At 41.4% G+C, this 15,469-nt stretch overlaps 1 protein-coding gene across 14 annotated transcripts in view; it reads left to right on the top strand.

Moving 5' to 3' along the window:
- The window catches only part of LOC144690357 (rap1 GTPase-activating protein 1-like), a 573,401-nt gene that overhangs the window by 459,544 nt on the left and 98,388 nt on the right, over positions 1-15,469 (top strand). Inside the window, exon 1 of one of the 14 annotated variants that reach the window (XM_078557763.1) lies at positions 13,308-13,552. The exons of the other annotated variants lie outside the window; for them this stretch is intronic. Coding sequence (XP_078413889.1) covers positions 13,508-13,552 — 45 coding nt within the window. The 5' untranslated portion in view covers positions 13,308-13,507. Of the gene's footprint in view, positions 1-13,307; positions 13,553-15,469 lie in introns of those variants that run through there. 14 annotated transcript variants of the gene reach the window in all.

Here is a 15,469-nt window from a genome sequence, read left to right as displayed (position 1 = left end):
GCAGTTCACTTTGTGCTGATTTAACTGTGGAAATTGTTGTTAAGTATACAAACACATACAAATGAGTGAAGGAAAAGGCCATCCAGTGCATCAAGCTTGCTCTACACAGGAGCATCATGATCAGATACCCTCTATCCACCAGGAGCTACGTCATCTCCTGGGAGAGACAAAAAAATAGAAAAACTTGAGGCATATTGTTATGAGGAGGGGTCGAATGCCTCTCCTCGTTTGACCACAACAGGTTTTTTATTTGAAAAGGATATACTTGCCAATTCTGAGAGTATTTAACTATTTATGTGCTGTGATCATAAAAGAACAAGTAGGACAGATTTTCTTGAATTTAACAAAGAGGTTAACTTAATTATATTTAAATCGACCTAAGTAAAATAATAAAATATGCACCGATTTCTGCAAATGCGCACACTCTCTAAGTCCACACACACACACACACACACACACACACACACACAAATACAGATTACTGAGTGGGGAAGGATAGGTTGGGTAAATTAGAGTTCATTAAAAAAAGTGAAAGCGTATACATTATATCAGATTGGTGACTTGGTTGGCTTCAGGCTGAACTCGGTGGTCTCGATGCTTCTGATTTAAAGATGTTGGTTGTTCTTCAGGAGACGCTGAGTTGGATTCTTTTAAGAAATCTGTGTCTGTAGCAGGGTTTCCCTGGGTGGTCACAGTTGGCAAACAGGGTTCAGCTTGCCTGGCGGGTTGGAGCGAGAGGGAGGCAGGAGGACCCACTGAGTCTTCTCTCTAAGTTGCTTGTGCTCAGTTCTGCTGAAAAAACATGTGCTTAAAACATACAATGGGTTGGTGTGTCATGTGACCATTCTTCTCCAACTGCCAGGGGAATTCAAAAGAAAAGATATTGTCCATGTATTCCAGAGGTGACTTGATCAGCTTATGCCTGGAAGCTAAGTTAGCCAGGGTCCCATTGGCCAAGTGATCAGTCTTAATGGCCCATCTCCAACAGTTGAATATCTCAGGTGATTGCCATAAATGCCTTGCTAACGTGACAGGAGGTATGAGTCCTTCACCATCCCCTGAAGGCATTGACTGGGTTTTACAGACAGACAGACTGACTGCACTCTGATGAATTGGAATGTGGAACGTGGTAATGCAATTTGGGGTTGGCTATCTTGGGCCAAGAGTTCAAATCACATTAGTTTCTATGCTTTTAAAAAGTCTGATTTTAAAGGTTCCATTCAAATTTCCAACCAATGGATTAAAAATCATTATTGGGTATAAAGCTCATCTTCATGACAATATCAAGGAAAAGTATCCATAAAGTTCCTCTCCAACTCCTTTAAGTGATGCAAACTAGTCCAGGAGACCACACTGAGCATGCTTATATGACCTGTTGTTTCACCCACCTTTTCATCTGCACCAGGTTGGAAATGGACCATATCTCTCATCAAGGTAGACAGAGAGTCAGCAATTATCGCACAGTTCAGCAACTTGTTCATAGATCTACTGTCCCCTGGGAATAATGGAGCTGCTTAATGTCTAACATAGCCCTACATTTATACAAGCTATGTGTAAGACCCCTGGTTTTCCCTAGTCTATCCCTATGTTTAATCATAAGGCAAATAAACAGGAGCTGGTCATTAACTATTTTTTATATCTCAATCAATTCACCTGAGTTCCATGCATCTCTAAAGTGAATGGATTCTACTTTTTAAATGATTGAATTAGGAAGGTACAATCCATTGATTGATGGGCTTCAAATCCTTTTAGTTCATTCTCTCCTTTATTTACCTTGCCTCTGCAAATGGAAACGCACAAGCTTTTTAAAAATGTCATGGTCTTCTGGTTGTACAGCCAATGGCTGAAGGTGACTGTGAACCACAGACTCCTGAAATTAGCCCGTTTTTTTCTAAACTTGGTTCCACCTCCAAAATGAATGTTGAGAGAGAGAGAAGAAAGATAGAAATGTTGAAGTTGAAGCCTTTAGGTGTAATTGACAGAGTGGAACATTAGAAAGCTAACAAAGGGCTGAAGTCGATAGAAAAGTAAACTAAAATGAAAGTTAAAAAAATAAAGAGAGAATATCAGGATGAGCCAAATCAAAATGATTGGCATATTTAAATACCTTTAAGCATATATTTTAGATCTGTTAAATTTGGTACTGGAGTAATAAACTTAAACCTGATGATTGAGTGTTTCTTGCATGTGATACTATGTCAATGTTATTCTATTAGTTGGAAACAAGCCCAGGAAGATGCAAATTTCCCTGGATCTGCCTACTGTCTAAGGGTAAAGTTGCTTCTGTGATTATTAGAATAACAAGGGTTACTTAAACGAAAACTCCACCATTCATAACAAGATGAATGGCCTATAATTGTATTAACATTGAATGGAGCCAAGTCTGTTTTGAAATGTGTGTTGGCTTTGTTAAGAATATCATGGGCAGAATTTTCTATTCCACAGGCGGGCGTGCGCTTGACCTGATCGGGCGTAAAATCGCACAAGATGATGTTGGGCAAGCGTCCCAATGTCATCACGAAATTGCGCAATATTTCGTTCAGTGGGCATGCGCGGCAGTCAAAAGCACGCCCAACTACATTTAAGCCCATTAGCGCGCAATTGAACGCGATTTTTTGTGGCCCGTTCAACCTTGTGGTTGGCAGACGGGCCAATCGGCCTTTACATTTCTCATGAAACCTCATCCAAGGACGGGGTGAAATTTCCATTCGGAGATTAAATAAAAAGAAGTGTTTGGGGACAGCATTTTTTATGAGCTATGCTTTCGGGTGCTCGATTGTGCTGCATGGACATCTTTTGCAGCTTTTTTGTGCTTTCTTTTATTATTTGCAGGTCTCTTGCAGCGCTCATCCATGACCGCAGTGATATCGTCACCCCCCACCCCCCCCCCCCCCCCACCCCCTCTTCCCGCCCCCACCCTGGCAGCGCTGAGCTGTTTAATGCTGGCTGGCCGTTCATTGGCCAGCTAGCGTGAAATCGTGGTCGAGGGCCTGTTTCTCAGCCGCTCCCAGGCCAGCCGATTGTGCGCTCCCGACCAGGGAAAAATTCAGGCCTGTGGGATTTTGAAGCCAAGATTGTAATGGAATTTCTTAAGAAGCTTCCCGTAGCAAGTGTGTTTAAATTCTGTAGCTGGATGGGAAGGGAGGTTACTGTTGTTGCTGCAAGTTATTTACTAAATAATTGCATGTAGAGAAGGGGTCACTGAGCAATGATGAAAGGGAACCCCAGCTCCATCATTGCTGAAGGCAATTGTTGTATCCTCCTGTTGCCCTGGTTACTCAGAACAAATTGGAATTTAAAAGGGGATTTTTGACCCATTGATGAATTGACAGACCTTCCCAACGGACAGAAGTCTTTTCTGTTGGCCCAGGAGAGACAATGAACACATGGCTCAGACTTTACTGATGTATAATTATATTAATACTTTTCAAATTAATTTGTTTAATTATTAAGCAAATGGCTGGTGAGGTGCCAGCCTCTACAAAATGAAAATTGCCTTAACCGCTCTTTACGTTGATAGGAAACCTGTGCTCAAGGGCAGAACACAGCTTAGCTCCATAGTTAAGCAGCCTGAGGGCTCTCATTGTTTCGACCCATAGGTGAGGAATGGTCACTTGAGTGAATTATTGGAGAGCTGGCAGCACCAATGAAAATGTCACCCAGTGAGTGAGCACCTATAGGAGGGAAGGCAAAGAAAAATTTGACTTGCCCAAGTTCATAGAAACAAGAATAGACCATTCAGCCCCCTGCCATTTGACGAGCTCATGGCTGATTTGTATCTTGATTCTTTTGTTTCAAACCCCGTGACTCCCCTTACCCAACAAAAATCTACCAATCTCAGTCTTGAAACTTTTAGTTGACCCCCAGCATCCACAACCTCCTGGGGGACAGTTTCAGATTTCCACCAGCCTCTATCCAAGCATAATCTGCCCATTTTCAAGTTGCTAATCCCAATGTGATGATTGTTGCTGCATTTCCTGAGGACCATAAATGGATTCCATAAGGCAGGAATTATTGTCTTCATCTGTTGTCACTTTAACAATTGACCATTTTGCTTTTAATTGGAAACATTTACTAAATAATTGATGAAAATGCATTTCTTGGCAGAGTACGCTTTTAAATTTGTAAACGTGGTCAGAGTATGATACTGCAGTTGAATTTCATTTTTATATGAATCAATTTTTAATTGAAAAATACATCTGCAAGAAAGGCAATGGCTCATCAAGTTGGTGAATGCATTTCCACAATAAACTGCAAAGTAAGTTGGAACAACCATCTTGTTGAACAAAGCAAGTAGTTTCAAAAAAAATGTTCCTTCAGTTTCCATGGCAACTACTCAAATTTAAAAATCTTACAGATTAGTTTGATTTATACTGCTTTTTTTTCCTCTTGAGTGCAACCTGTTCCTTTGGTTAGATCTTCCCTGTTATTACTGTAAATATCTTCTTTATACTATTTTCATTCTTTGCTCTCCAAGGTTAGTTTCTGTTTAAGAGCTTCCTTTATACTTTGGCATCTTGTTCCAGCCAGTTTTCTCCCCTGCACCTCACCCAACTGATGATCGTTAGCAACGTGAGAGGAGATTGTGAACACAAATGTTGCACGAGGGTCATCATATCCATTTCATGACAGCTGAACATGATTCTGCTCTCGCCTGGTGCCGCCACATGAATTTTCCACCAAGATGAGAGATTGGGATAGGAGCCTGGGAATGGCCAGGGGAACTGTATGGCTAAGTTCCTGCTGCTGTCCTGACTGAGGTCAGCTGTCTTAATGCAGATAACAAACATTTCCTTGTGAATGGGTTGATGGATATGCAAATAGATTAAGTGTCTATTTGCATGAACTCATGAAGAGGTCACTGTGAAGAAGCATAGCACTCTACCAGCAACCAGTGAAAGCTCATTGAGGTCATTCTGCAGGGAGCAGCATTCACAGGGAGTGAAGATCAGAGAGAGAGAGGGGGCAGGAATCATAGCTGCAGTGTTATATTTCAAACATCTATGTTTTGAAAGCATGATTGCATGTTTACCCCTGCATGTCTTATTTTTTAAAAATAAAAATCAGCTACACCAATGTCGTGATCTGGTGGTTGCTATTTGCCTAGTGGTTTGACCTTGCAGAGAGAATTTAAGCTCCTGTTGTGTATAACTGATATACTCAGTTGTTGGCTATTATTGCGGAAGTATTCTCTTCATTGCTTTCAGAAAAATATATTTTTGTCACCTGTTGAACTGACACGTCTTTCCATCATTTGCATATCCCAATTATTTTCCTGGGAATGTTCTCTGCTGTGTACTTTGATGTTGGTGACTGTTTGATAAACAACAGCTCAGTGACTTATGAATTTAGATGAGTTTTAGGTTTTGCATGCTTAGAGACCAGAAATAGGCTTTCCATGAAACCCCTAGAGTTACAAGTTTAAAATAATCCTTCAGCGCCTTTTAATTTCCTGCAGTTCTGTACAAGTTCCTCATGAATTTTCATGTTCTACAGGGAAAAGACTAGATAAAGAAAAAAATGTCTAAACGTATTTAACATTCCAGAAAAGGTGTTTTTTTTTTAATGATTCTGAAATGTAACCTGACTAAATATCAGTCTGCAAATCTGATGAAGCACCCTTAAAATATTCCTTCCTTCCTTGTCTCATCTGTAGGGCATCAGTTGTGGGAATCATTTAAATGTTACTATATCCAAGGTATCTATTGGGAGTAATGATGGAAAATGGTCAATATTCACCATCATTACTTTATTGAAACTGACAGAAGCTTCAGGGAGCTGGACATGTACAGAATAACGTGGAAATCCAAGAGTTGCCATCAGTGAGTCTATGCTCCTCTAGAGGATGAGCTGCAGATGTTCCCAAAGACTGCAAACCCTGAACAACCATGAATAAATGAGAACTTCCATTTTTACTCTGTTAGTTTCGCTGTAAAAACCCTGGAAAAGTTGCACCTTGTTGAATGAGGTGTAACTAGGTTTTAACAGCATAATTACTGCTATATACCCTCACTGCCACCAAGAAGCTAATATATTTATGGAATGTCAATTTTACCGTAATGATAAAATTTACATATTTTTGAAATCATAGATCTTTTTAAGACTGTTATCTTTATTTTAACTTCTATCCAAATACAGTCATAAAGGTATCCTACTATTTGAAAATTTAAATTAAAAGTGAAAGATTTTAAGTGTTTTTAACTTCTGGTTTGCTGTGTCTGAATACTTCAATGATTGGCTGTTTACCTGCTTGCTGACATCATTGCTGCTGCAACACGAGGACATGCACTTGGCACCAAAGATAAACTGTTCTCAGGAAAGGGGAAAACCTCAGAAACCTAAAGGTATCACTAGATCTTTGCGGGCAACTTGTTTCAAAGTTAGCTGCATATGTCCTTGCTTCAGCTTGGCTTGCAAAATCCAGACCAATAGGTTTTTGTAATAATGATGGAAAACATTTCTATCACAGTCAGTAGATTCTCAATCTGTGACAGCAATCTGAATTTAACAAGCAGACAGACTAGTTGAAACATGGAATCTAGCTCAGTTTTAAATTTCAGTGGGAAGGAAAACACAGAAGCCAGGAAGCAATGAGAAGTTCGACAGGAGAAGCAGTTCTATAAAAACCCAGTGCAACTTGGTGGCTTTAATTGCCTCATACCTGGAAACTACATGTACTGTGGGGAGGGATTGGAGTGGGGGGGGGGGGGGGATGCTCACTCCTAGCTGTCACTTTCCCTAATAATTTGCATCAATGAAATGTAATCCCTCTCCAAGTGATATCAGGCATTCTGAAAGGGAAATGTACCTGTGGGGTTTTTTTTTAGGGCAATAAATGGAAGCTGACAATTTTTTTTCTTCAGTTAAACCATTCAAAAGTGAATGTTTCACATTCTCTCTCTCTCTCTCCTCCCTCACAAGTTATTACAAATTCAGTCCTGTCATGGGTCGTTTGGCATCAGCAGATCCTATAAATGGATCGTACCCTTGACATGCTAGAGTAGGCTGTCATGGCTCAATACAAACTTACACAAAGCATAACCTAGAAGTGTGACTCCAGACATGCACCTTGTGATTTGAAGCAGATACCTGTGCTTTTAATAAGGGTCCCTACATACTTCTCCAACCTTTCTGAAAGCAAAGAAAAAAATACTTGGTAACTCAAAGCCCGATACAAATCGGTAAGCTGTTTTATTCCACAACATGAACGTACAGATCCACAACCATGTTTGGATTTACTGCATTCAGCCAGTTCAACTTGTTTTCATGTATAACTATGAAAGCCTTGTAAGATAATGAACCTGTCATGTGTTCCCACACCTGTGGTTCAACAGGAGCAAAGAAGCCTGCCTGGTGAGATGTTTGGATGAAATAGGGAGTCCGTTTTTGGGGGAAAGAAATTGAAAGACAGACTTGCATTTATATAGCACGATGGCAGGACAGCCCAAAGCATTTCACAGCCAGTGAAAAGCTTTTAAAATGTACTCGCTGTTGTAGGAAATTCAGCAACCAATTAATGCAGAGCAAGCTCCCACAAACAGCACTGAGCCGATGATCTGTTTTTGTGATGTTGATTGAGAGACCAATATCGAATTATAGCCCTGCTCTTCTTCGAAATAGTGCAATGAGATCTTTTATATCCACTTGTGAAAGCCAATAGGGTCTTGGTTTAATATCTTACCTGAAAGACCGTACCTCCTACAGTGCAGCACTCTTTCAGTACTGCACTGAGAGTGTCAGTTTCGATGGTCCTGGAGCTGAACTATTACAAACTAATTTAGGCTGTTGCATCTTGCAAAGAGGAAGAGTGAGCCAGAGAATGACCTTTTATCATGTTTGTTAAACTAGAGTGTCATGGACTGTCAGAACACGCACACTATCCTAAAATCCAATGTAATAAAGGAACTCAACTTATTTAGTTGCCTGAAGCAGTGGCTCTGATAGCTGGCCTTTATTCAGGTTGTTTTTCAGTTATATGCTTCAAATCTTGCCAGCTTTTTTGGGACTGCCATCTTTTTTGAAATTGTTCTGTTAACGTTTCCTGGCCTGGTAGATTGCCATATATTGAAACTCAAGATTCTTACACTGAACAAATTGCAACTGTGCTGTAAGACAGACGTGAAACCATCCATCACTGATTTTTGATTCCATCTCCATCTTACAGATTTCTGAAGGAGTTACTCCTTGATAGTTACCTGAGATTCATTCAGTCACCTCTGTTGTGAAGGTACAACTTATGCATCGATGTGATCAAACTATAGAGAGACGACTGAGATTCAACACTTGGATAGAAATGAAGCTTTGATGTGGCAGGTGATGTGTGCCAGGCGGACCAAATCCACAAGGGAAACTTGGCCATGCTATCACAACGATTTTGCAATTTGTATTTATTACGAGAAGATTTGGGCACTGAATTCAGAAGTAATGAGTCCACTAGCACCTTTAAAGATTTTAAAAGTTAAATTAAAACACTTATTAACAAAAGAAAAGATTTCAAGCACATACAAGATTACAGTTACATAATATTATAACAAGTCCCAAAATCCCTAGTTAAACTAACTCCCAACACTCGCTTTAAGGCAACAGTCCAAAATAGATCTTAAATTTAAATAGCAAGCCAGCAGATTTACCACAGCACCTACTTGACAGTGGAATTCCAAAGGCTTTTCTCCCACTTTAGTTACTGGACACAGCAGACTTTTACAAACATGGCTGGGGGCTTCCCTGAGTCTGTTTTATATGCTTCTTTTGGTTCTTATATGGCCCCCAACATCACCTTCCTTCTTTCTTTCTGTATGTTTCTCTCTCTTTGATCTGTAAATTTCAGTGTTTTATATGCCTTTGGAAATGTGCTTTTCGCATAATGAAAAATCTTTCATGTTGCCAATACGGTCAATACCTGTTGGGAAAAATAAACATCATAACCTCGCTCTATTTATCTTGTTGGTTGTAAACATCCTATCATCGCTTTGAAATCTAAACAACACCTTCACTTATCTAAAAATGCAAATTTCCTTCACACTTCATCTAAGCCCTCATCCATTTTTACTCATTAACATTTCATATGCCCTTTGCCCCGAACTTCTTTTGATAATTTCAAACTTGCAGTATTGGAGAGAGTACAGAAGAGGTTTACAAGAATGATTCCAGAGATGAGACACTTCAGTTATGAGGAAAGATTGGAGAAGTTGGGGCTGTTTTCCTTGGAGAGGAGATGGCTAAGAGGAGACTTGATAGAAGTTTTCAAAATCATGAGGGGTCTGGACAGGGTAGATAGGGAGAAACTGTTCCCACTCATGAACGGATCAAGAACCAGAGGGCACAGTTTTAAAGTGTTTTGCAAAAGAAGCAAATGTGATGTGAGAAAAAACTTTTTCACACAGCGAGTAGTTAGGGTTTGGAATGCGCTGCCTGGAAGTGTGGTGGAGGCAGGTTTGATTGTGGCATTCAGGAGGGTATTGGATGATTATTTAAATAGAAACAATGTGCAGGGTTACAGGGAAAAGGCAGGAGATTGGCACTGAGTTAAAATGCTCAGAGGGCCGGTGTAGACACAATGGGCTGAATGGCCTCCTTCTGCAGCGTAATAATTCTGTGATTCTGTGACCTGACTCTAATTTAATTAAATCAAACAAAGCCATCTACATGCACACCCATACACCTACTTTACAATAAACCACAGTAATATTATGAAACCTATTATGGTTTATTGACAGTAGGTTAATCGGCATATGATATTTCAGGAGCCCTGGGCACTTTCGCTTTTTCTTCCATTAATGCAACTAATGGAATTTTGAAAATAGCTTCAACTTAAGTCCTGTTACTGCATTCCTTTGTAACAACTACTTTTTGAGTATCCTAAGTAGAGCCATTGGTTTCAGTTTTCGTAGGGCAGGATTTTGCCTATGGTGGAGGTGCTCGGTGGGGGCAGTCGGGAAGCCGACTGCTGCCCGCGATCAGCACCGCACTGTGCTTTTACAGGGGTGGACCAGTTAAGGCATGCCCAGCATGGAATGCGAGCGGCAGCACTGAGCGCTGTCTGTGTGGGCAGGGGGAGGAGTTCGAGTGGGCCTAGCATCAACCTCACGCATGCGCGCGAAAGAGCGCTTCAATCCCCCTGAGACACAGAGCTGCCTCAGGGAGATGAAGCGCTGTTTTAAAAAAAGTAATGAACAAATTTAAAATGTTAAAAAACATATCCCCTCGTGGCTCTGTCACATGAGCAGGGACATGTTTTTAATCAAGTGTAAAATTTTAATTTTATTTGCTTTATGAAACCTGATCCTGCCCGTGGATGAGGTTCCCTAAAAGGTGCAAAGGCCGCTTGGCATTTTCATCTGCCCGCCAACCATAAAGTTGGGCGGACAGCGTAAATTTGAATTTAATTACCTTTTTAATGGCCTTAAAAGGCCTTTTAATTGTCGGCGGGTGTGCTGCCGACTCTGGCGTGCACCCAACGAACGAAGAATCGCGGGACTACACGGTGACGTCGGGATGCTCACCCAACATCATCGCACGTCATTTTACACTCAGCCAGCATCGGGTGCATGCCCACCCGCCAAGCTCAATGTCCTGCCCATAGAAAACCAACCTGAATTGCAAAATGTGATCCAAGAATACAAAAAATTGATAAAATTGACAATGTCCTCATTAAATAACTAAACATACCCACTTCACGCCCTTGTGACCACACATAAAAGGCCCAGTTTCTGCTCGGAGACTTGAATCAATAGTATGGTCGATGTGATCCAACTGGCCTTATGTAGGTCGAAGCAGCTTTTTTTTGTGGATGAGAGACAACATTGTCCTTCTCTGAGTCCTCAGCAGATTAAACTATGCTTGTTATGCAAGTGAGAATATTGTTATCTAAAGTGTTGGGAAGAAATTAACCTATTTCTGAACTGAAAGAAGGTGCTTGATGTTAAATAGCTGAGTGTGTAGTAGATACTGGGCTAGGTGGGGAGAAACAGTAAGGCATGAAATTACTTGGCTAAATAAAATTAGTAATTGCAATTGTGACAGCAATCTTTCTGGTAACTAAAAATATGGGAAATACACAGCAAGTCAACAAACTTTCCTGATATGTATATCCACAAATATCTGGTGTTAGCCTTGTAAATGTTCTCTGCATCCTCTCCAGTGCTGGGATATCCATTTTTGATATTATGGTTTACAGAGTGCAAGCAATACTCTAAGTCTAACCAAGATTTGACACAGATTTAGCATAACTTCGCTTACTTTTCACTTCTATCCTTCTACAAATAAAGCTTGGTGCTTGATTAGCTTTTTTTATGACCATACTCACATGTGATGCAATATTTATTATTGCTCTATTTGTCCCTTGAGATCCCTTTCTTTCTCTACCCCACCTAGACTTGCATCTTCCAAGTAATGTGACCTCCCTTATTTTTCCTCCCAAAATGTACTACCTCGCATTCATTTGTGTTGAATTTCATTTGGCAATTATTTGCCCATTCTGCAAGTTCATTAATGTCCTCCTGTAATTTATTGCAGTCCTCCTCATTGTTGACTTCTTGTGGTTTTGCACGTTTAAGTGCAAGTTGTGCACTTGCATGTCCCAGCACTGTGTGTCGTTAGATGGATTGCCTTGAATCCTGGGGTAAATTTTTGTAGGTGACGTTCGTTCACAATGTGGTTAACAATCACAAGCTGGGGCTGTCTGTCAGATTCCATTTGTGAAGGAGCTGTGCTGTCCTTGCATGGAGAGCTGAGAGTAGATCAGTGTTTCTGAGGAAGTTTGAACCCTGGAGGCTGTACTGTGGGATCACTCAGCAGATCTTTGGTGATCTTGGTGTCAGCCCAGAAGTGTGCCATTTGCCCTTTTTGGCAAAACCTGCATCACTCAAAGCATTCGAAGAGCTCCAGAGAGGTTTGCATGATTTGAGTTGCTGGGTTCTGAAGGTTTTCATAGATTGGCAGTTCTGGATTGGCTTCAATGCAGTCAAACTCTTTTAAGCATTTTTGCCTTCTGGTATATGTCAGGAGGTGGGATATTAGGCAGACTGGACAGACTCTTGACTATCCTCCCCAAATTGATGTCAACTGCAAAGTTAGAAAATGGTGTTTAATGATTTGGATTTAAATTGTGAACAGCGGTGGTCCCAGCACTGATCCTTGTAGAACGCCACTTCCCACCTTTTGCCACTCTGAATAATGACCCTTTACTCCCACCCTGTGCCTCCTGTCCTTAATCCAGCTCGTGATCTGTTCTGGCACTGAATTATCCTGACTCCAATTCATTAGTCCACCATGGATACCTTATTGATGGTCTTTTGAAATTCCAGATAAATTACCGCCACTGTATTACCACCATCTTGCCTCTCTCTACTACCTCCTCAAAAAATTCAACAAGGTTGATCAAGCAAGATTTCCCCTTTTGAAGTCCATGCTGACTATTCATTATATTATTTTTCTTTTCTGTAAGAGTTGTGTAAAGTACCTGTTGGAGTTAAGAACAACTACTGGTATTTATATAGCACCTTTTAATGTAATAAAATAACCCTCGAGCTTCACAGGAGAATTATGAAGCAAAATCTGACACCGAGCCACATAAGGAGATATTAGAGCAGATGGTCAAAGGCTTGCTCAAAGAGAGAGATTTTAAACAACGTCTTAAAGGAACAAAGAGAGTTAGGGAGGCAGAGGGTAAGAGGTTAACAACCTGGAAGTTGCTGTGCACAGGTTGTCCCCTTCAAGATATAGCATGTGCAGGGTCATGCAAATGAATGTAAAGGCACCAAACATTTAAATGGACTACGCCAAAACTGTGGGTTGTGGAGTTGGAAGAGATTACAGAGATAAGGGGGGACCAGACCATAAAGAGATTTGAAAGCAAGGAACAAAGAATTTTAAAATCAAGGCATTGCTTAACTGGGAACTGGTGTAGGTCAGTGAGCACAGGAGTGATGGGTGAATGGGATTTTGATGCATGTTAGGATATGGATAGCAGAGTTTTGGATGATCTCAAGTTTGCCAAAGATGGAATATGGGAGACCACCAGGGGTGCATTGGAATAGCCAAGCCTAGAAATAACGAAGATCACCAATGCTTTAAAATGTTCTGATAAAACCTTTGGGGCTGCATTTAGTGAAGAGATAAAGGATTAACTTTGTCACAGGCTTTCACATCTTTGTGAAAAAAATGAGTTTTGTAGCTTGCTCATAGCTTTCTTTGTGTCTGCTTTAAAGAACTATTGTTGCAACATGCTGTCATTTGCCTGGTCTTGCACAGTCAGTCTGCTGGTGTGGCGAGGAGCCAGCAGTTCCACACACTGATCCCGCTCGAGATGGCAAACGCACACAACTATTGGCACATTCTGCCGGAGCAGGGAGGAAAAAGTTCAAACTTACAAGCATAAGGAAGAAGAAATGGTCATCTGTCCTACTCTGCTCTAGCATGCTAGACATGCTTGCTGTAAGAAAGAATAGTTAGACTTTCCAGGTCAGTTAACATGCCTTAAAATCAACTGCTGCAGCTGAGCACAGACATGGAGAGGACAGCTAGCTCTCAGTTCCTACTCTGGACTGATGATGTGAGTAGACCCTGTAAATATGAGTAGCTTTCAATCACTAACTCTCTACCTGTTTACTTGTAAAAAGTGTAATTGAAGATAGGTAGTTATGTTGTTTGGATGCATTTGAAGAAGCATTTCGTATGCTTTTGTTGTTCTATCCTTAGCTTTTGTCTCCGACTGCATTGAAAGTTAATAGCCAGGCATGTTATTTTCTGCAACAACGCGGCTGAAAGATGTTGTGTTATTTATAAAGGATCACTGTTGAAATATGGGTTCTGCAGAAAAAAATCCCAACTGCAGTGTAAGGACTTCTGAAAACATGAATCCAATTACAAAGGAAAATTATAAGCTATTGTGCTGAACCTCTATACAAGTGGCATTTTTTAGGTTTCTGATGTCTGTAGTTAATCTCTTGTAATATATAATCCACCCAAAAACACTTACTCAATGAAAAATTACAGTTTAAAGGGCAGAAAAGTCTAAGGGACTTGTAAAACATTCAATCCTTCGCCACAAAAATAGACAAGATATGTTCCAGTTGTGTAAAGTACCTTCACACAGTCCAGCTTCACTTGCCATTGCAGGTCCCCTCCCTTCACAGTGGTGACCATATCTTTCTATTATCTTTCACACATTCAGTGGGGAATTGCTACTCCTGCAATTGCCTGAGTGTTATAATCTCCCATGTTTTCCATTGTGTCGGATGGCTATTGAGGCAGGTCCATCACAACGTTCAACACAATGTTGAAAGATCTGGACTGAAACAATTAGCTGACCTCTCACTGATGTTGCATATGATCAAAATTGAAGAGTTGTAGTGAGGGTTGAAGCATCTTCTTACATGATGGTGCATACTGGCTCACACTCACCCAAATAGGCTGAAACAGAATGGAGGATTATAAATGGCAAACAGAATACATCAATGGCCCAGATCTTCCGTTCTCTGGATGGTCGTACCCTGGAGGTACTCCAGAGGATACACTGCAGCACCTCCGATGTCCCCGCACACTGACAACATGGGAATTGCCCAGGAAACTCCAACTTCTGTTGAGCAATTACCCTCCTTCTGGAACCCTCTGAAACTCTGATTTCAAGGCAGAGACTTTGGATGGTTCTGACTTACTTAGCAGAATAGGAACCCAGGAAAAGTTAGAAGGATTAAAACCAGTTCTAACAGCTGGGTAACTATGTAATGACCTCACTGGCACCCGCCCCCACCACCACCCACTGACCACCTGACTAGACCACCTGACTACCCTCCCCACTCCCAACTCTCCCTCGACTACCCTCCTGACCCCTGACTACCCTCCCAACCCCTCTGACCAGCTGACTACCTCCTCTGTCCACCCAACTAACCCTCCCGTCCCCCGACTACTCCCCCAGTCCCCGACTATCCTGACCTGCAGCCTCCCACTGCCAACCCACCCTACCCCCTCACTCACTCACTTCTCACACTCCCCTTCTCTCCAGCTTGTCAAAGTGGCTTTGGGACATTTAAACTTACCTAAATGCAGCAGCTAGTGCCGTAAAAAGGGGGCATAACTTTGCTTCCCCCGATCATCCTACACTACGAGGGAAGGAGTCCGAGAACACGTATGCTCCATGATGGTGATTTCCATTCCACAAAAAATTTGGCCCAATGTCTCGTGGCCATCCCGGCTGGGCTGTGACAGAACAATAGTCTCCCTCTTTTAGCCGTGTTTGTTGTTTTCTTCCTCCACTGATTTGCCCCCAGTTTCTGGGTTCCTCTCCTGCTGATCTGCAGGATTTGATCACACTCTTATCTCACCCAAGAAGTTGCTTTTCACATGTGAACAACTGAATCATGATGCCCGATTATAGACCATGGAGAGCCTCACAGCCCAATCGGATTCTGTCCTCATGCAGCAGTGGCATCCATAACCCTTTCAGGAGAGAAAATGGAGGAGGTCTTTG

The sequence above is a fragment of the Cetorhinus maximus genome, chromosome 15 (assembly GCF_964194155.1).
Source record: "Cetorhinus maximus chromosome 15, sCetMax3.hap1.1, whole genome shotgun sequence".
In the NCBI taxonomy this organism is placed as follows: domain Eukaryota; kingdom Metazoa; phylum Chordata; class Chondrichthyes; order Lamniformes; family Cetorhinidae; genus Cetorhinus; species Cetorhinus maximus.
Note: the sequence above shows the minus strand (reverse complement) of the source record. Positions and strands in the feature narration are given on the sequence as shown.